General features: G+C 39.0%; 2 protein-coding genes across 2 annotated transcripts; one reads left to right on the plus strand and one right to left on the minus strand.

The window, feature by feature from the left end:
* The first annotated feature begins 1683 nt into the window (after positions 1-1683).
* LOC146469329 (uncharacterized) lies at positions 1684-12371 on the plus strand. The gene is made up of 3 exons (XM_085123357.1): positions 1684-1770; positions 6595-6714; positions 7888-12371. Exons 2-3 carry the CDS (start codon positions 6615-6617, stop codon positions 9630-9632), a joined length of 1845 nt encoding a protein of 614 aa, XP_084979483.1. The 5' UTR covers positions 1684-1770; positions 6595-6614; the 3' UTR covers positions 9633-12371.
* A 270-nt stretch (positions 12372-12641) lies between these two features.
* Positions 12642-20140, minus strand: LOC146469330 (uncharacterized). The gene is made up of 4 exons (XM_085123261.1): positions 19877-20140; positions 16672-16981; positions 15326-16148; positions 12642-14672 (listed from the first exon to the last, which is right to left on the minus strand). The coding sequence occupies exons 2-4, from the start codon at positions 16945-16947 to the stop codon at positions 14341-14343; spliced, it is 1431 nt and encodes a 476-aa protein (XP_084979387.1). The 5' UTR covers positions 16948-16981; positions 19877-20140; the 3' UTR covers positions 12642-14340.
* Between the last annotated feature and the right edge of the window lie 779 nt (positions 20141-20919).

Consider the following 20919-nt stretch of genomic DNA (forward strand, 5'->3'; position numbering starts at 1 on the left):
GTGAACGCATGCCATTTCTCGACTATTTTATCATTGTCGTGCACTTGTCTTTACATGCAGAACATTTTCCGGAAAAAATTCGTAATTGATGTCGCCAGAGTTAAATGTTATCGCTCTTTTATGCACAGGATCAACCGCTTAACTTGATTGTAGGCTAGCACCAGAATATTGGTATTACGTCCAAACACGTTATGATATATGATTGCACTGAGCTACAGAACCAGTTTTTAAGACAGGCAGAGTTAGAAAAACTGTTACAGAGTAAGGAAATAATTTTACCTCGTCTTTTGAGAATCACGACAATAAAATTTTAAAAAAAGGCACAGTTGTAAATTTTAGACATATTAACACGTGGTCTTTCATTAGGTAGATAACTGAGATATGGCGGACATAAAATGCGTTTAGAGAGTTACATCCTTTTAGATATGATGACATTAAACTTATTATGGCTGTAAACAAAGACGAGCGAACTAACGCAAATATGGACGCAATAACAATCGTCGACGCAAAAAAAAATGGAAAAATTTCCACTTTCCTGCGATTCTGTTTGTTTGCGAGCATAGCTTGTGCTCGTTCTTACGCTTGCGGTGCGCGTGTGAACTAGCCCTTACGGTAGCTCGTAACCAAATAATATCGGAGTCAGATCATTTTTCATCCAAAACATTGTCATTTCTTGTTAGAAAGCTGTAGCATTTTTCTGCACGCAGGACATTTTGAAGAAAAAATTCTTAACTCAACTAACGTGATTTCAATTATAGAATTTTTACAATCATGATTTGGTTTCTCTTATGAGAAAAAACATGTAAATGATTGGCTAACGTTACCAAACATTTATATTACTGAAAAAGTCGTCAAGTTACGTGGTTTCGATCATGGAACAATTTGTGAGGATGTGGTTTTTCTATAGAATGACTACGGGTTTTCTATTTTGAGAAAAACTGTCAATTGCCTAGCGACAGAATTGTGTGCTTTCTTAAACCGCAGCATTATGACTCATTTGAATGAGAAGCACAATGATAAAAAAAGCCGATCATATTCCCTAACGTGAATTTTTTTCCCTTTCAAGAAGCATTCAAAAACGAAGAAGTTGATATTAGTACAGATATGATGGAGCTAAGACCCCTCCCGGGGGGGAAGGGGTGTGGATTACTCCTCGGAATTTTTGGCAGGAGTGTGCGGCTCAGTTCTCCAAACCCTAACCCTATGTCAAACTAAAATATGTGATTTTCAGGTACCCTTTTTGAGACCAGGACCCTAACATTGGTAACTATTTTCAGTTCAGACCGGCTCTCTAGAATCCATACCCTTTTTCAGACTTTCAAACCAAAATGGTTAAAATCTTTACTATATTTCTGACCAAAATGGCTCAAAAACTATACCCTTTAGCGCTGCACATACCGATAAGGCTTATATAGGGGAGTATCACCCCCCCCCCCCCCTCAAATCCGGGACTAAAAACCATCTGATAAGGTACTGTCTCGCATATCCTGAAAATTGAATTATGATTATTACTAATTGCGTACAAGACATTGCTATCATATCAGAGAGCCCAAAAAAAATTTCTCTTCATGTACAATTCCATATCCAAACGTTTGTCAGGTCAAGTGAATTTCAATTATTCAGTCCACTTTACTAATGAGGATTCAGTCATGCAACCTCTTTATTGTCTCCATCGATGGTTCCATGAGTTGCTAAGAACGTACTTCATATGCGAACAGCAACCGATATCCAAGCGTCACGTTTTAACTCACATAGTGCATCATTTGTCAGGTTAGTTGTGATCCTGTGCACGTTCTACTGTCACTAGGAGGATACTCGTCTTTCGGAGAGTAGAAACATGAACGTGAGAATTCAGCAATTGAAATCAGTCAGGAATTCTAAAAGCCCTAGCTACTGACTGTTTATGGTGATATTGTCGAGAGCATGATATGAAGACTTTTGAGCGAGTTCAGGTTATAGGCAATTTAGATGTTGGAGGAAATAACCCCGCATAAGCAGCCAGCAACTTCGTTTTGATGCCCACATTCACTGACTAACAAATTTAGCCAAAGGATTATCGGTCGTGTCAAGGCCAATTTACACGTCTCGACTTATCGGCCAGGGTTCAATCGGATGAACCAATTTACACGGCTACAATTTGTCGGCCGATCTTTTTTTCTACTGCTGTAGCGCGGGATGAAAATCCGCCAGAATTAAAAAATTTGTAACACTGTCACAGATTTTTGAAACTCGGACCGATATTTGTCCGTCTTTGTCATATTGGGCCAAATCGATCCGATTAGTTAGTACGTTTACATTAGTCTTTACATTGACTACGAACTGATTAAAAAGAAACACTCGTCCAAACATATGTCAGGGGCACCCAACGGATCGTTTCGGTAAATTATCTGCTCGGAAGTCCCTTAATCCCCTACAATTTTCTGAGGGTAATTTTCACCACGAACTTTCGTGATATGGAAATTTTAAGGCCTAGTGTTTTTGAATTGATAAAAATGTCGTTTCGGGTACCGAAAAAAGGTCAGCTAAGATTTTCGGAAAGGAAATAAGACCTAAGTTTTTCGGGAAAGGGACAAAAATGCCCTAGTAATTTCGAAAAGATTGAAGTTCCCCTACAATGACTGAACAGATAAAAATATTACAGCGTGACCTGAAATGAACCTACCGAGCTCTAGAGGCTCTCCAGATAGCTTAAAGCAGTGTTTCAAAGGATCTGAGAGAAAACTGTCGTTGGGTGCCCCTGATATGTTTGATGAAGTTTGTCACAAATTTCTCAAAATTCTTGAATGTTTCGATTTGAAGACAGTCATTGTTGAACTGGACTTTCGTACCTACCAAAGTCCAATTTCACATTACAAGATTTAAATTGAAAACTATAAGGTAATGGCAATGGACGTCATTTTAAGACGCTGACAGTATCGGCGATAACATCGTCTCCCGCGACGGTAACCACGCGTTTTAATGGTATCTACATCTCATTTACCTTGACTTTTAAACTTTCATCGCGATGTTTACGTTACGGTACAGGTAAGCAACGGAAACCCGCGTTTGTCTGATTTGCACGTCATCTTTTGGGAGCACGGCCGTGCGTTTGTCGAGAAATGTACCATGATGACGCCAATAGGAATTAGATAGGGAAGCACGCGCGCTATGTTATAATCCTAATTGTTTGAGGTTTTCTCTGTTAAAATTCATTTGATTTTAGGAAGAAAAATATCACTTTATTCGCCGGCGCTATGTTTTTCTCAGTTATTGAGCGCGCGCTGACACGCATCATCAGTTTTCACCACAGAACGCGCACTAAAAACCTGTGTTCCACCTTAAAAGCGAATGCAAAAAGGACGCGTAACGCGGTTTAATTAGATCCCAAAACCTTGCTATTTATTTGCTAGTTGGTAATGAGTTCTGTCTTCTGACCCACCGACGTTACGATAAAAAGAAAGAGACATGGAGTACCTGAGCATTAGTAATTCCACTGTTATAATTATATGACCGAAACCCGTGACATTCCTACGTTTAACTTCGCCCTATTTGCTACGCGCTATTTGTGTGGCTCTTTGAAAGATTAACCGTAGATACAGTATGACTTATTATTGTGTTATAATTATAATATTATTGTATTGTATTGTATTGTATTGTATTGTATTGTATTGTATTATTATTGTATTGACTACTCATGTGCGTCCTCTAAAACGGCGGGGGAATGAGTACGAGCGATTGGACTTGAAGTTATTGTGATGCTCGATAGTTTCCCTGGTACACTGCACTCACAGGGATTCTGTAACTCTCGTGATCTGAGTGTTGGGACGGACTCGAAGACATCGCTTATGCCTCGTTATAGGGTATGCTTTGCTGTGAGCTTAAATAGGCTGTATAGTAGTGAAACGTGTTATAGAAACACCCTTGCATTGTTTTTACGACGAGGAACTTCTGCCTACCATTGTCATTTTAAACAGGAATTATGTAAACTATGTTTCGGACTGTGACGATAGCAAAACTTCATTCTGTTGAAGGATGCACTTGCGAACCACCCATTGTATTTTCAAACACAAATTAGGTAAACTAAACTTTTTTCAAGAAAGTCCCAATTTTATGTCGTTTTGTGTAGCTAATTGTAAGCAAATATTTCAAAGCAATTTTCCTTCGTGACCAATACAGCTGTTCCTTTTATCTTTATTCTCTAGACACGCAACATCAACTCCTTCAAGAAACGTTAGCCAGTGTCCACTTACTACAAGTATTATAAGTAACCTTACAGGGATCTTAGGTTTGATGTAATGGAAGAAAACTTACAGGTGAATTTCCAGTTGCAAAGTCGCAAAACGTGATAGGCATAACTATCTGTTCAAATTATAGTTTGGGAGGATCTACCTTGTCACACTAAATTGAACTTGCATGTCAAAACCAGGAGACAGGTTCTGGTTATGAGGAAAAGGTTATCACTTAAACGTTTTCATGAGTCATTTTCAAAATTACTAATACCATGACTACAACGCCTCAAAATCACTAACACTGTTGTCTATACTGACTTGAACCCCAAAACTGCACGAAATCTTTTTTCAAATGGGTCCGTACTCATTTTGCCCAGTTAACAAGTTTGGTACGCAATTAAGAAGTTTGGCGCTTAAATGCTAAAGGATGAGAAAATTTGCGCACATTTTGCAACAATACTAAAAGCTACTTTTCAGTCTTTTCGGAGCCAGCACAACTGAAATTCGCTGAGGGTAAAAGAAGAAATGAGTTGACACCTTTGTGGAATGGCATAATTATGGGAAAAATCAGTGATTGAATGCGATAAAGTTGCTGAAGAGCGCGTCCTGTTTCGAGCTAATTTAACAAGAGCACTGAGCAGCTTTTACATGATGAGGGCTCTACTGACTACGAGAACAACAGGAAATCTACAGATTAAGGATTTGAAAATACAAGGGAAAAAAACATGTTTGATCGCTGGTTAGGAAGAAGTAACGGCGGCGAAAAAAAATTAGTAAATACTGTATATACACCCGTAAGCGGACACCGTTGGCACCAGAAAAACTGTCCGCTTAAGAGAGGTGTCTGCTTATGAGATGTTGAAAATGTAGTGTTTGTATGTAGCTGAGAACATGACCAAGTGTCCGCTTAAGAGAGGTGTCCGCTTATGAGAGGTTGAAAATGTAGTGTTTGTATGTAGCTGAGAACATGACCAAGTGTCCGCTTAAGAGAGGTGTCCGCTTATGAGAGGTTAAAAATGTAGTGTTTGTATGTAGCTGAGAACATGACCAAGTGTCCGCTTAAGAGAGGTGTCCGCTTATAGGAGGTTAAAAATGTAGTGTTTGTATGTAGCTGAGAACATGACCAAGTGTCCGCTTAAGAGAGGTGTCTGCTTATGAGAGGTTGAAAATGTAGTGTTTGTATGTAGCTGAGAACATGACCAAGTGTCCGCTTTCGAGAGACGCCCGCCTACGGGAGGTGTCCGTCAGCGGAGGTTTGACTGTAGCTTTCACATTCGTGCTGAATGTTGTCGAATTTTCACCTTGCGAGTTCCATGTAATGTGCAAAAAGAACGTGGCTGCGTGTGAACTTATCAAGGCATAAAACGCAATAGCAGAATAGAAAAATAACATTTTCTGCAAAACCCTAACGGTTATTTATCTGGATGTGAGAAACTTTGAAATTAAACTCGACTGTTTCATTGACCCTGTGAACATTCAACCGTATTCTAAGCGACTCATAGGCAAAAAGTTCTACGTTTTGTCACATTGTATTTCCAGTTGTCGAGCTTCTGAGCTAATCGGGACTGGCTTTTTACCCAAACATGGGATTATCAGTGCACTATATATCAATACGTTCGCATCTCAAGTTTGAACACATCCGACGAAAAATCACTTGCTAGAGATAGCTCCAGTAGTTTAACTTATCAATTCTGAAGTAAACATGTCAAATTTTACGCACATTCGGATTCTCTTGTAAAAAAAAAAGCAAAGGCAAGCACTCACATCTCACTCAACGATGTAGCCGGAGTTTCCCAGCGATGATTGCTGTTGCGAATTTGATTTTTGCCTCAACAAGACGTCCAGCTACTGCTCCGTGTAAAACTTTAATGTGTTATCTTTGATCTTTGTATTTATTCGTTTATATTATACACGCTCATCCACCTCCAGAACGTTTTACGTTAAAAGCTCTAGATTAGAAATACAGTAGCTTTCTTTTTCTCGACTTGGTGTTAAGCTGTGGAATGAGATACCATTTCATATAACAGACCTGCCGAAGGAAACACTCAAAATGGTACTTCGCCAATTGCTTTTTGATGTCCTGGAAAAAGAAGATGACTTTCATTGAAATCCCTATATGATAATTAAAAATGTAGGACTAACTAAATAATTGTTCCATTTACTATTATTACTTTTATTCTGTGAACTAGTTTAAAAATACTTTAAATCTGTTACTACGCAGAGTTTTTGCATGTCTGTATTTGTAAGTTCCTGTTACTTTTCTCACGTGTTCGTGTATTCGTCTTGTCCCGCTTCGATTAGTTTTGTAACTACTTGCGGGACAAGCCATTTATTTGTTGTTGTTGTTTTATTCTTTTCTTTATTCCTTTGTTTTTCTTAATTGCAGGACAAAAACCACGAGTAGCGATGCGCCTTTCTTCTAAATACTCCACAGTAGGCCTAGCATGCGAGTCGTCGCCATTGAACGACATTTCTTCACCTACGACAGATACCCGGCAGAATCGTGGTATGTTACTGGTCTCACACTTCATGCACCCTTTATGTGTCTACCAATAGTTTTTCTCCGTTAAAACCTTTATGCCATAAGTGAAAGAATGAGTTTCATCTTCCAACTTTGCCTCTAAATATATCCCTCTATATATCACAGAAACCACCACCATCTCAAAAGACCTTTCCCATAAATTTTTATCAAACTCTCCACTATGCGGGCGTTGGCACGGTCTGAGGAAGAGTACCTTGCAGGTACTAGTCCCACGGACTGTTCACAGGAAGGAGCAAAAATAATCTTGAGGGGAAAGTCCCGGAGACTTGTCCCTTTAATTCAAACCAGTTTGATTTTGAGAATGATGTATTATTCAGTGGTGACACAGGCATACTCGGAATGCTTCTATCAGGAGTCGAACCTGAGACCTTCCGATTACTAGTTCGGATGCTCTACCGCTGAGCTACAGGAGACTCGTGGGAACTAGGGCCATTAAACTAGGTTTTGATTTTTTGGAATCAAGACCTCCCTGGCTATTTTTTTTTTTCCTTTTTTTTTTAACGAAAATCGACAGTTCACACGAATCGGCTAGTCTCTACAACGAGTGCCGTGGCCCTGTCCCCTCGAGTATGCCGACTTTAAACCCCAACTTTTCAGTTGAATAAAAATCGGCACACACGATGGTGTCCAATCGTGTTAACTACCCATTTTCTTCAAAAAAACCTTTTCGCAGTGCCACTTGTCCCCGCTCGAATTGGGTTTAAATTGAAGGGGCAAGTCCCCCGGAATTACCATGCTTGTCCCTTGGTGTACATGGGACAAGATTCTGCATGTTTATACTGCAGGGAACTTGTCCCAGGGACAAGTCACCTCTACGTGCCTACCTTAACACGAAGAAAGTCTTGTAAAGAATCCTTCAGCATTAGTCACGCAAAATCATAAGAAATAGTATAATACTATTACAGTCAGTTTTAGACCACAAAACCCATGCTCTGTATTAGAAACTGAAATAAATTGGGTCCGTTTCGTGAAAACGTCCCTCAGTAAAATCTCCAAAGGTGGCCCAATGTGCCCTCAGAAGCTAATCTGTTGAATAAACCCGGAAAGTGTGTCCCTGCAAGGTTTACGGTAAATGTACTTTATGACGTATCCATTCTCAGTAACGCATCGCCGGTTTATACTTTTGCTATTACTTAGATCTGAAGCCTTCAGCCCTCAGTGGGACGGTGTGCCTCCCTTCACAACCTTCTACAGTGGGTCTGGCCTGTAAATCATCGCCATTTAGCGACCCATGTGCACCACAACTGATCAAACGAACATCACAAGACCTGCGCTTGCTTCCAGTTTACAACCGCTACTACGCACACACATGCATTCCGCCGGGAAATACTTTGCCGTGTCCAGGCCAACAAGTCTTGCCACCGACTGAAGTCGTGAATGAGTACTGGACTAGGCAATCCAATTACGGTCATCTATGTGTGTGTTCGTATGATGGAGGTTGTCAAGGAAACGTTCTAAGCTATTACACACTCATTTGCCACTGTGACCACCTTCACTCAAAGCGGTCACGGTTAGCGGGTCATCCAGTGTATCACAAGGCACTCTATAGCCAAGAAAGCCAGCCCACAAGAAAACAACCCAGCCAACAAAACTCGAGTTCAATCCACTTTCCTCCGCCCCTTGAAGTGAGGCGTTCAGCGCACCATGGTACACTTGATGAAAGAGTTATTCAGCATTCCAGAAGAGCACCTTGTCAAGCAATTCCAAGGCTGCCTCGCCTCACAACGACGGAAGTAAGACAGCCTTTGTCTGAAAAAGCAAGCATTGATGACGCACTTGAAATTCGCGTCCAGGCACAACGTTACCAAGCCCTGAGGAATAACAATGAAGATTACAAGAAACAGTGGAGACAAAGGGGAAGGAATCAGCCAAGATCTCCCGAACCAACCCATCCGCTGGTTCAAAAAGGTTTTGGAACGGCCGTGCGAAAAGAACAGATAACGGATCATGTTTTATACCGTAAGGACGTGTCCGCTCAACAGAAAGCCACGTCTAACAGAATTGAAAAGATAACCGATGAATACATTGATGACAGGGTGACCCACTCAGGACAATCTATTTATTCATCATCACCTTCTAGTCAGGAAACAAGCAATGAGGGAACCTCCCGCCTTATTACACTCAACGAAGTTAACAAGAGTCCCCTACTATCACGTTCTTCTCAAAATAACATTACTGCAAATACAGTGTATCAAGAACATTACATTGAAGATGGCGACCACGGCGCATACTCTTTCGATCACAGCTGTCTTCCAAGAATCGTGGCCGTGCAAACATTACTGCAAGATAATGAGGAAAATACCCGTACAAACGATATGCACGCAGACAGAGAGCTGAACTCAGCTGAAAAGATACGGGGTGATAATTTGTTGAATGGTTTCTCATCAGGCGAAGAAGATGAACAATTGTTAGAACAAAACTTCGAAAATTCGCCAGAAAGGTTCCAAGTTCAGTCCATACAAACTTGCACCCATCCAGCTCTTCATCAACCAGTCGCACAAGTGACTAAAACAGAATCAGCTTTGGTGAAAGGCTCGTGCGAGAAACAAGATCATACTCAAAATAAAAATACTCCGAAATGGGGATGTGCACAAGCCCCAGCCCTTGCAAAACAGATATGGTCATTTAACGATCTTCTGCCAACAAACGAACTAAGTACTAGCGCTGAGGAAACGCACCAAAGTCGAAACGACGAGGCCCTTTTGAAGTTACGCGACAAAATTCAGGTTGTCGATGAGAGAATTCAAAGAGAAGTGATCCCCCATAAAAAGGCGACTCTCCTCTGGGTCAAGAAGGAACTCATCACACAACTAAGGGAACTGAATGCCATAGAGAGTGAAGTTGACTTTATCAAGAGGAAGATTAAAATAGAGGAACCGTGAACTCCTCGCGGGGAGCGTTCTACCCCATAGACAATGACTGTCTAAACTGTATTTTGTTAGCCGTGCAGGTTCTACTAGGAATGAGTAGTAATTGCGACCCTTGTAGTGAGACCGAGTGATAGGATGTGAATTGTTGATTACGTAAGTCTGTTGCTTTGACTTGAAAAGGGATATTTTTGACATTTGCAGTGGTTAGAGATGAACCGTAGAAGTAAACAGAGTGCCGGGCGAGTCAATGAAGGCTGACCATGTGATGTTTTACCGAACAACGCGACGGAAGGTCTTTGCACGGGATACAGAACATTTTCCGTTTTATCTAATAACTGTGTACCAGGAGCCTTGCGTTCGATATCATGTTGTTGTTTTTTCGCGTAAGTAAAAACGCGCGCTCTTACTGGTCGAAAGCTGCGTTTCTGTCACTATATGGAAACACGGACATTACAGGGACACAAATAGATTAGATTGAGATAAACTGTAGAGGAATCACGAGTGCATGTGGTACTGCTGCGAGTCCTCGTAAGCGTTTTTTAGCCAACTTGGGAACGCCTTTACTGAAGACCACTTTCTCAAACCAGCTGTAAAATACTTTCATTACTTTTAAATTAACATCGACCTAGGAGCCACTCAGCTAGTTAAGTTCATCAAATCTTCCCGCGCCAGTAGGCGCATAAGGCCGAATATTATATATTATACTATACATTATACTAATTCCAATCATAGGAAATATTTATGTACGTAAAAAAAAAAAGTTCGGACGAAAAAAATGTCTGACAATTTTCCGTCCAAACAAAAACATAGTCGGCACATTTTACCGTCCGAGCCGGCATCCTCCATTATGCAGGGTCTGAAATTTACGGTCGTCCAGTCGTCAGAAACGATCAGAATTTTACTCTGACGGCCAGATTGTTGCCCATTGACCCACCATATTTTAAAAGGCCAACTTCTTCGAGATATGATGTTAAAAGACCCAAAAAGTTAAGTAATCTCAGCTCGAAACGTCTGCATGAGAAATGGCGCAATTTAAAAAACAACCGTTCATTTGTTTCATAATAATCGCTTTCCCAACGTTTTTTCAGCCATCTTATGTTCATGTTATTGCTGAGCAATAACATCTAAACTCTAGTTTTCAACTCCCTGTAATTGTCAAATGGAAGATTCAGCGAGGCACAAAACAGCTTTACTTTATTTCCCTATTTCACTAATACATGGTGTAAAAGAAAAGACGCATCAAAACAGTCACAGAAATCGAAAAAAGAAAACTCGAACAGAGCCACATGCTTGAGAAACACGGCTTCGAAAATTCCAAACCGGCTGACCGTGCATGGTCAAAGTGTCATATAATCTTACTACCTCCAAGCCGGCCATAAGCATTTGCCAATAATATACGAAGTGATGGCATATTACATTTGTTGTTTTCGGGTGACAGAATAGATTTCATCTTGGACGTCTAGATATGAAAAGAGTCGAAAAGAGACAATGTTGTTGCCCAATGGGCAACGCCCTTGAAAAGTTAATTTCAGACCCTGTAAATAGAGTATGTACAATTTTATCGGATAAATGTGTAAATAAAACTGGTATTTTTAAGAATTTTAGTGGTGGGGCTCACGAAAATGCTCAACAGTTTGACACCGTTCGCCTGCATAACAAATTGAGACATCTAATTATCGTATTAGTGCTGCGAGTTTTGAAATTTGTTGGATTAATAACGAAAAGAGGAGTAGCATTTACTTTTGATACACTACGGTCGAAGCTCTCCTTGCGACCACTCTCGTAAGCGACCAGCTCTAGTTACGACCACCATTGTGAAACCCTGTTTAAATTGTCTCTTAAACTCCAAAAGCTTTCGTAAGCCGGCGACCGCTTTCATAAGCGACTGCGACCGCGAGCACTTTTGGGAATTACCAATTGGTCTTTTGTTTTTAAGCTCTCGTAAGCGACCACTCAAAGATTCTGAAATGTATTACGGCAACTTTTTAAATAAAAGTATACACTTTGTGATCACATTTACTGTAGTATAGCACTGCCTAATAATGTTCGTAGATAAACATCTCGAATCTAAAATTCAAGATGATTTACGGTGGCTAGATCAAGAGTGTTACCCTGAGACCAAAGTAGAAAGTTTTATGCTAAAATGCTCTGGTAAGTGACCAGTTTCTTTTGTTTCAGCTTTTGCTCAGCTCACGAGAGTGCATTCTCGTAAGCAGCCAGCTCTAGTTACGACCACTTTTTCCAATTCCCGAGGTGGTCTCTTACGAGAGCTTCGACTGTATTTACTATTTACGTTGTATCCTCTCAGAGTGTTTAAAAAACCGAAAAAAAAAAACCCCTCCGAAATGTGTCAAGAAATCATCCGAAAGTTCTTTGTCCAAAGTTTATGGCTTGGAAATTAATGAACGTTTTCGTAGTTAAACTAAAAGTACATGTGGTTGTAAGCTTTTTAGTATAAGTTTGGGTTTAACGATTCCTGGAATTTAGTCTGCTAAATATATATGAAATCAAGCCAGTCTTATCAGGGGGGAATATTTACGGGCTGTAAACACTGACGGGGTTTTATCATCTTCCTTTCATTACCTTGCCAAACATGACCCAATTCACACTTATTTACAAAACTACTAAATCTTTAGCGAATATCCAAAATGTAAAATTTAGAGCAAAACGCTTAACTAGGGAACGATACATTTCATGGTAATTAAAACACTACTTATTTTAGGAAATTGTCAGAGATTTTAAACAATAAAATAACCTATTTATTGAAATCTGACATCAGTTAAGCCATTGGAAAACGTGATAATACAGTTAACCACGGCATATAAATAAGACTTATTTACTAGCACACTGCTTTTGCCTTCAACTCAGATTAAAAAAAATATATCTTTAAAAAATAGATCTCTTTAGGAAAGCTCCTCGGCTTTCCTCAGTGAATCCATCCCATGTGACCCAAATCCCATCACGAATCTGTATACTCCCTGAAGCCGGGATTTTTTTATAATAATAGTCGAGTCCTACTCCTTCAGTAACAAAACAAAACACGGTTTATTTGCTCTGTTCAACATAAACCACAGTGAATTACAACTGTTGGGTAGATTAGTAAAACTGAATACATCGTTGGTGAAACAGCTCCTAATAAATCCACTGATGACATATGATAGGAAAGGCTCTTAAAATTTAACATTTTTAAATTTAAAAATCGTTCAGTAAGCTTGACCGCGCAGTACAGGAGCAGCCATATGAGGTCAAAATGAAATAATCTATTTTGCAGCCTAAAAACCAATGCGACACATCCACGCTAGCCGGTAAATGAAAAGGCGTTTTTTAACGTACATGTAACTGTGGAACTTGGTAGGAACATGAACTTGGATAGACTGTTCACAGTCCCCTAGTTTTCCGTGGGATTTTCGAGACTCGTGCACTTCGGTCGAACTCCCGCTATCTTGGTTTGTAAAGGCGAACGCAACCTGGGGAGAGTGTCTGAACTACCGAGGGGGGCCCTAGTCAGTACGTCGAGTGGGGAAGGAGGAGCGAGAACCACTCCTCTCGGTAGTTTAGACACTCTCCGCAGGTTGCCTTTGCCGTTATAAACCAAGATGGCGGGAGTTTGATCGAAGCGTACGAGTCTCGAAAATCCCACGGAAAAATAGGGGACTGTGAACAGTCTTGAACTTGGATTGTCTTCACATCTGTCAATGACCCCACTGTGAGGATTACCTGAGCCAACAGTCTTCGTCAGAAACTTTGCTATCAGCTGTTGCTGTATAACATGCCGTATCCTCTTGATGCTATCTTGAAGTGGCATTTTAAAAGAGAACTTGAGAGAGTTCGAAAAAACTTTGAAACGCACGCAACTTAGATTCACATGTAAGTCAGTGTAGCCCCTTAATTGAAGCAACTGTAAAGCGACATAATATACAATGCCAATACAGGCTTACGAAATACAGCCGTTTAAAAAATCCCGAAGCAGAAGTCAGAAAGATTTTTTCAAGGGGAGCACTGACATATTCGTTATCAGTACGCTGAATCGCCCGATATTATTTGCGCTTCATGGCTGTTTCTTCTCGCAGCAACGAAACGTCACTTGTCCTTCAAGATGTATTAACGGCGCATGGGTTGTCAAAGTAATAACAGAATACGAACATATTTCAGCCGGCTGATGAAAAAGACTCATTGCTAAACTAGTGGTTAAAAAAATCTGCGTAAACATTTATGTTAAAATGAAGATACATGTACGTAATCTTTTCTACAATCTCTGCTGTGCAGTTAAAGCAACTTGCATTAAGAAACGTTTTACAGAAACTCACCTAGGATGTCTCCCCACCTAGGCATACCTTGGTATCTCTGGCAGAACATGTGCTGCTACCGATGTATCTCGCAACGGATCACTGTTGGCCGGAGTTCTTGCATGCTTCTCTCAACGTCACGCGATCTGTTACGTTTCAGAAAAGGCTACTGGTTCATCTCTCCGGAATTAAGTCATTCCTTGTATACTTTGGCTCCAATAAAATAACGTTTTAAAAATGCTGCATGGCCTCGAGATAATAGTCTGAAAAAGACTCAAGTTCGTTTCATCCATACTGTTCAATGCTGTGTTGAAAATTTAGTTATCGACGCTTTGGCTTCTGCAGAACTTGACGTTGGTAACCACTAATAAAATCAGCAATAATTATTATTGTCACTTCAGCTACAACTAACAGAGTATGCATCAGAGAAAATTTTAGTTGGCGCTCTTTTTTTGGCGCATTTCTCCCAAGAGCTTTTCCTGTTTGCTGAGCAGCTCCTTGATGCGTGCTTCTCGATCTAACGCAGGGGAATAGCAGGGTTCTACATTTTGGTGGTGTAAGGAATCACAAGACGCAAGAGGTGCTATATGTCGATCCGTGAAAACGCAAATGTTCCTGCCTTGTGAACTGCAATCAGATCCAAAAAGCGGTTGAATAGCATCTGAGGCATTCTGGCTCTGTGTAAGTTCTTTGTTCGAGTCCCACATTGCTTGGAGCTCATTGTTTTCCACTGAGTATGAATCTAATGGGGATACTGACCAGACGCCTTAATTGAAAAACAAAACAAACCAATATTATCAACTACGTTAAAACATTACTCATAAATAACGAAGTTTTTGCCAGAAACTGTTAGCACTTTTCAGCGCCCTGGGGCCTGTTGTTCAAAAGCCAATTAACGTTAATCCACGATCAAAAGTTAACCCAGGTTTTCATCTCGCTCGTTAAAATGTTCTTAAAAGTCAACGTCAAAACAAAGGGACAAGAGCTTAGTGGAAGAGTCTTTATTGACTAGTAATTAAACTCGAATCAAACTGGGCCCTGAGATCTAGAAACTCAAGCGTCATGGCTTAAATTATCCTTACGTAAGCAAGCTAAATGTACATGTACACATAATTTCCAACCAATTGAAATTAAGTTCTCTCCTCTTTCAGATTTTCGTCGCTATTTTCGTACTTAATTTTTAAGTTCAATTTTAATTTTTAGTGATAGCGGATCTTTCAAACCATGCAGTCACATAGTAGTTTCTGAGGGGGAGGGGGGGGGGTGGAGTCTAGAATTTGGCTTTTGTCCAAGACTACCAATTTTTGTAATGCATTTTGATGACAAAACCTACATGTATTTTTCACATCCCTTATTCTGACATGATAAACTTGATACTTTAAGCTGTCAATCAGTATGGAGCAATAAATAAAACATTACCTGCAGTCCTCTTAAAGAGTACTTTGGTCCCACCGGAAGACTCTTCATCGGATCTTGGGCTAAATCTGTAGCGGAAAGAACTCACTGGAACAGAATCGTTGGGTGATTCATGGCATATTGCAAGCTTTCTGGGTGATTCAGAAGGAACCTCGTCAGCACTTGCCGTTCCCTCACTGTCAGTGCTGTGGGAACCAGAACATGAATTTTGCCACACTGGATCAATCTTCCTAGGAGTTGACTTCCGTGGTCGTTTCCGAGGCTTGACATGCAGCGTGTTGGGTGATTGTAGGTCACCTCTTTTACACTGCTCAGGTGAATTAAGAAAATTTGAATCTGAAGTTGGTACCTTGTGAGTACTGTCACTCGTATCTGAGGAGTCCCGATGGTTGTTTGCATCTGCCACAACACCAACGGTAGACCAGTCAAAGATTTCCAAGTTCCTATTTGCACTCATGTTGGCCTCTGACAAGTTATAACCAGGTAAATTAAAACCACAAGGGGATGTCAGTTTGCAGTCAACAGGCAAACGGTCTTCAAAAGCCTCTGAAGTCTTGTGATAATTAACTTTGTTGTTAGTGTTCTTCATCAGGAACAGATTACTTCTTATCTGAGACATATTTCCCAGTTCCTTTCCACAGAAAGTGTTATTATGCACTGTATGGCATTCCTTGTCATCTGATGCTGGTTTATTGCTGTCTTCTTGCAACAAAGTTTTCAGCAAACTATTAGCAACAGAACTTGCTTTTACTGCGTTGCTTTCCTGAAAATCACTTTGACTGGGTTTTTCCAAACCAAAAGATGAATGAGTGACCCTGTTTGCAAACTGGCAACAAAGAAAATCAAATAAGATCTGATATGAATCCCTCAAAATTATCCTCTTGATTTGTCCTAACATACAGTGTAACAGTACCATTTGAGCTGAAAGATAGGTAAGCCCATGTCTAAATGTTAGCAAACATTAATAATAATAATAATAATAATAATAATAATAATAATAATAATAATAATAACAATAATAATAATAATAATAATAATTATAATAATAATAATAACAAATAGGTTCTTAAAAGAGGCATTTTACATCATAACAAATCTCAATGCTTTTTACAGTCCTTTCATATAAAAGCCCTGAAAACACTCTATTAGCGATTTCAAAGAAAAAAAAGGTAAAGATGAAAACTGATTCACTATGCTCAGCCTTTGAATACCCTTTTAGGCAACCAAGAAAATTGTGACTACGGTTAATGACAAACCCATCATGAACACATACTTTTTTCTATCAGACCTAAGGGTTTTAAAAATGTTTACCAGCTAAATGTCAAAAACAATGTCAATCAGTTACTCACTTTTGCACTTTTGACACCTGAGTTATCTTTATAATGTGTATATCTTTTTAAACTGCTTCTGATCCCAATCTTCATAGAGTAACATATCTTTGAAGGGGACTGATCCAATGATGAAAGGTTTGGAGTCTCTCCTTGTTTAACAGTTGAATTTGGTGTTTCAGTTGTCCAAGTGTGTACAGCCACAACCTTTGGCAAGCTCTCATGGTCATAAGCTACACCCCCATACTGATTCACAAGGTCCTTATCAGTAACATCACCGTGATTTATTAACTCCATGCTTGTCAAGCCTGGCAGTTGGTGCTTTTCCCTCCTACAAGATATAATTCCATAAAATTAAGTTAAATAAAAATATTAACTTTTCATTTAAAGTGCATATGAAAGAATTTGTTTTGTTTTATTTGCTTGATCAAATCTCCATGAACTGAGGAACAGAGAAATCAAGAAACTAGTGATCCTGTATTGACAACATAGCTATGCTATCCCCAGTCTCCCATCTTGCACAGTATTGTACCTCAACTGGAAGTGAAATTTCACAATTTGATAGGTCTCAAACCTGACAACGAAAAATTCAAAGGGAAATTTTTTTCTTCTGTTTAAGTGGGCTCTTGTGTTGTTTTCTTAGACAGGAAGCTGAACTACACATTCTCTCTCCACCCAAGATAATAATAATGTGTGGGTACCACAACAAAACATCCCATTCAAAGGGGTTGGGTTTTTTTTTTTTTTTTTTTTTTTTTGGGGGGGGGGGAGTACATTCCACAGCAACCATGTAAAGTTCCAAGGGCCAAAGACAATTTTGTCTTTAAACCTTCCAGTTGCAAAAGAAAGAGAGGTATGATAAGTCAGCTTGCATAAACAACCTTTTGCATGGCTGTCATTGTCATAAGCTCCTGTCATTGTACATGTACATGTAGAGTCACATGTTAGTTTGACCAACAAACCAGTCCCATAAAATAGCACGTAAAATGATGTAAGAGTTTAGATCACCTACATGTATTCATTCCAGTACACTAAACCACATTAAAGGCGTTAGAGGTCAAAGTTAAAGTCAGGCTCCTGTTTAATGAATGCAGCATTCAAACAACATAGTCAGTTTTTGATGTTGTTGTTGTTATTGTTTGTTTTGTTTTGAAAAAATAATAAATTATTCTTATCTTTTTGTTCACAAAAACAATATTTGTAAAAAAGAGAAATCTTAGATCAGTTTTAATTTTTTACATATTTTCTTGCCCAGATGAAAAACTCAGATTAGGTCCTGCACTTACAATATTAGGCTTCCTTGGTACAGAATTTGCAAGATATAATAAGTACAGCTGATCACATGATTCCAAGTGCAATTTGGAATAAATGAGCACAGGTAAAATTTTAAAAGGCTAACAAAATTTTAATTATTAAAAAAAAAATAAAATGCTGTTACTCTCTTCAAACCTGTTTGCCATTTTGTTTCAAGACAGCCAATTTGCAAATTTGCATACCTGTCAACCATTTCAATTTCACCTTTGTTGCACTAATTTCAACTTTCTGCACTCAATTTCACATTTTCTGCACTACATTCAGGATAAATTGAGATGCTCTCCATCAATCAGATTGCACACATTTTTGTATGTATATTATTAATATTATTATAACTTACATTATTATTGCAAAAAGACAGCTAACATTACGATGTACTTGGAAAAGAGTAACCATTTACAAGGAAACAAGGTTTACAATGAAAAAATTAAAATCAGTTAATATTTGGTAGAGATAGATTTTTAAAACATACAAGGGAAGAGAGATCAAAGTTCTTATATCACTGGCTAGAAAGACAAGGTCCTTTGGTCCATGGAAGCAATTAATACAGTCTGTTTTCAACAGCAATTCATGAAATTATAATTATTGTTTCTGGAAACCAGTTGCAGTAAATGGTTGTCCACAAAGTGGGACTTACCTTTTTCAATATAACATACTGTAATCCTTATAATAGTATGAATAAACAATAACAATATTATGAAACAAATGAATTTTTGTATTTTATATACCAGCTGAATTCTGAAAACCTCACAGGGTAAAAATGTTCCTCCACAGACAGCAATAATATTGACCCACATTTTCAATCCTTAAACAGGAAATTCTGGTATAAAGGGCCTGGCCTGGCCATTTCTTACCTTCAGCCATCAGAGCGTAAACAACTGACAAATAACATACGTCTTTTTCTACAACCCTTACTGATAAAATTGGCATAGTTTTTGTCATAAACCCAGTTAACCAAATTAGAAGCAATTTTTTATATTGCTCTGACGTTGTGTTTTTTTTTTTTTTTTTTTGAGGCACATTTGTTGTTTAGAGAACTTGAGTCAACAACATGCCACAACTGAATGTGTCTTAATTTGCATTTCACACCAATAAAGGTGTGAATGGAAGGAGTTTACCCTGAAATATAGCGTAACATCTTGTTAAAGGAAGTAATTATTTTTAGGAACTTCCCCTGGATCAGTAAGATGCTAGTCAATTGCAAATTTTCTAATGTTTCTCTAAGTGGTGGTGTTACAGAATTTGAAGGCCGGGTGGAGAGTGACAAATACGGAAATATAAGTTTCTTCAGACAATGCAGAGACTAGTGTCAAAACAACCAACCATCCGTAAGTGCTCCAGCCAGTAGCCACTACAGAGACTACTGCAACTCCAAAACCTCTCAGCTATATCATTAATTCCTTTCTTTTCACAGCGCTGTGTTGATTACATAAAAAAAATTAATTTATTAAAATAAAAAACAAATCTAATTGTCAAACCAAGTTTTCAAGGATCAGTAAGTTTATTGGTGTAGAATAAATTCTGGCGAAAGTTAAGTTGCATTGTGCACTGCAACAAATCAAGTGACATTTCAACACGTGTTTGCCACTGTTAAATTTTATAAAAGTAGGAAAAATGCCCCGAGGGGGGCCGGGTGCTGACCCGCATTCAATATCAGCGAAAGAACCACTTTAGTTTATTCTTTTCAAATGCTAAAATTAATGTAACCTGCAAATGGCTAAAAAAATGTACACGTCAGTTTAAACTAAGACTTCAAGTTGCGTTGCTCAAGTCGATGTTACTGTTGGCATGAATGGCGGCCATTCTCGTGTTTTAACAGCTTACATTACACAGTCATTTAAAACATTGCAGCGGATTAAACAACCCTTTTGCCTCATTTGACATAAACTAAAAAAGTTCAAACATTTCTCACCTTCGACAAACTACAACAAATCTTCTCTTGTGATCATGAATCGACTGATTGTCTTTTCACCTTCTTGCGTCTCGGCGTTGCGAAATCCGAGGTTTTCAACGTTAAAGATGCCCGTACCTCGTCTTACCTTGTTTTCTAGAAAGTATTTTTCACCATTTTTGGGTTTAGAAACGCAAACAGCGTGAAATTCTTTTCAAACGCTTGCAATAAAAACACAATAGCAGACAAACAACGTTGATCTCTCCAAACAAAGCGCTGCTGAACTTTTGGCGGGAAAAGGCGACCTCCGGCGACCTGGGTCACGTGATATTTACATTGCACTGTTGATTTCCATCAGTCATTGATAGTGATTTCCAGTCATAACAAATACAATCTTCGTATACAGCTATTTTAATAAACGTTGTCGGATTAAAAAAGCTAAAAGACAAGACCGCAATGTTTTGTGGGATTATTTTTTATGAATAATTTCATCAAAATCATCCCTGCACGTGCAGGTCATTGTACTGCTAATTACAACCTATTGTTTTCTCCAGGCATGACTGATTTTGATGAATTTATTCATAAAAATCCCACGTAAACTTTCGGTCTTGTCTTTTAGCTTTATGCTTTGAACCGACAACGTTAATTGAAATAGCTGTATACAGTATTCTTCACATCGTACTCGAAAAAACGTCGTAAGAACCTATCTCAGAAACAAATTGTTCATGATTCTTGCTCTCTATTTTTTTGTTCTCAAGAATTTTTCTAGGATCTAATATTTTTTTGTGTGTTATACCCCCACGGACTCAGCCGAGTGCTCCTCCCTAGAGCCGTGTCTTGTTGTTAGTATTGTTTAATTTCCAAACTGAGTACGTCATTAAATCTAACTGTAAGGGTATTTCGCGAAGGACAATTTTTAAATTACGTCAGTATTTTTAAAAATAATTTTGTTCAGTAGAAAACACCAGGGCGGTCTGATTACAACTCTAATATCCCAGGAGGAGGGGGGTCGGGGGGTCAATCTGCGTCACCACGGGGATGGCGTAGAGGAAAGAGGGGCCAGC

The sequence above is a fragment of the Pavona decussata genome, unplaced genomic scaffold, assembly GCF_977016875.1.
Source record: "Pavona decussata unplaced genomic scaffold, jaPavDecu1.1 SCAFFOLD_124, whole genome shotgun sequence".
NCBI lineage: Eukaryota > Metazoa > Cnidaria > Anthozoa > Scleractinia > Agariciidae > Pavona > Pavona decussata.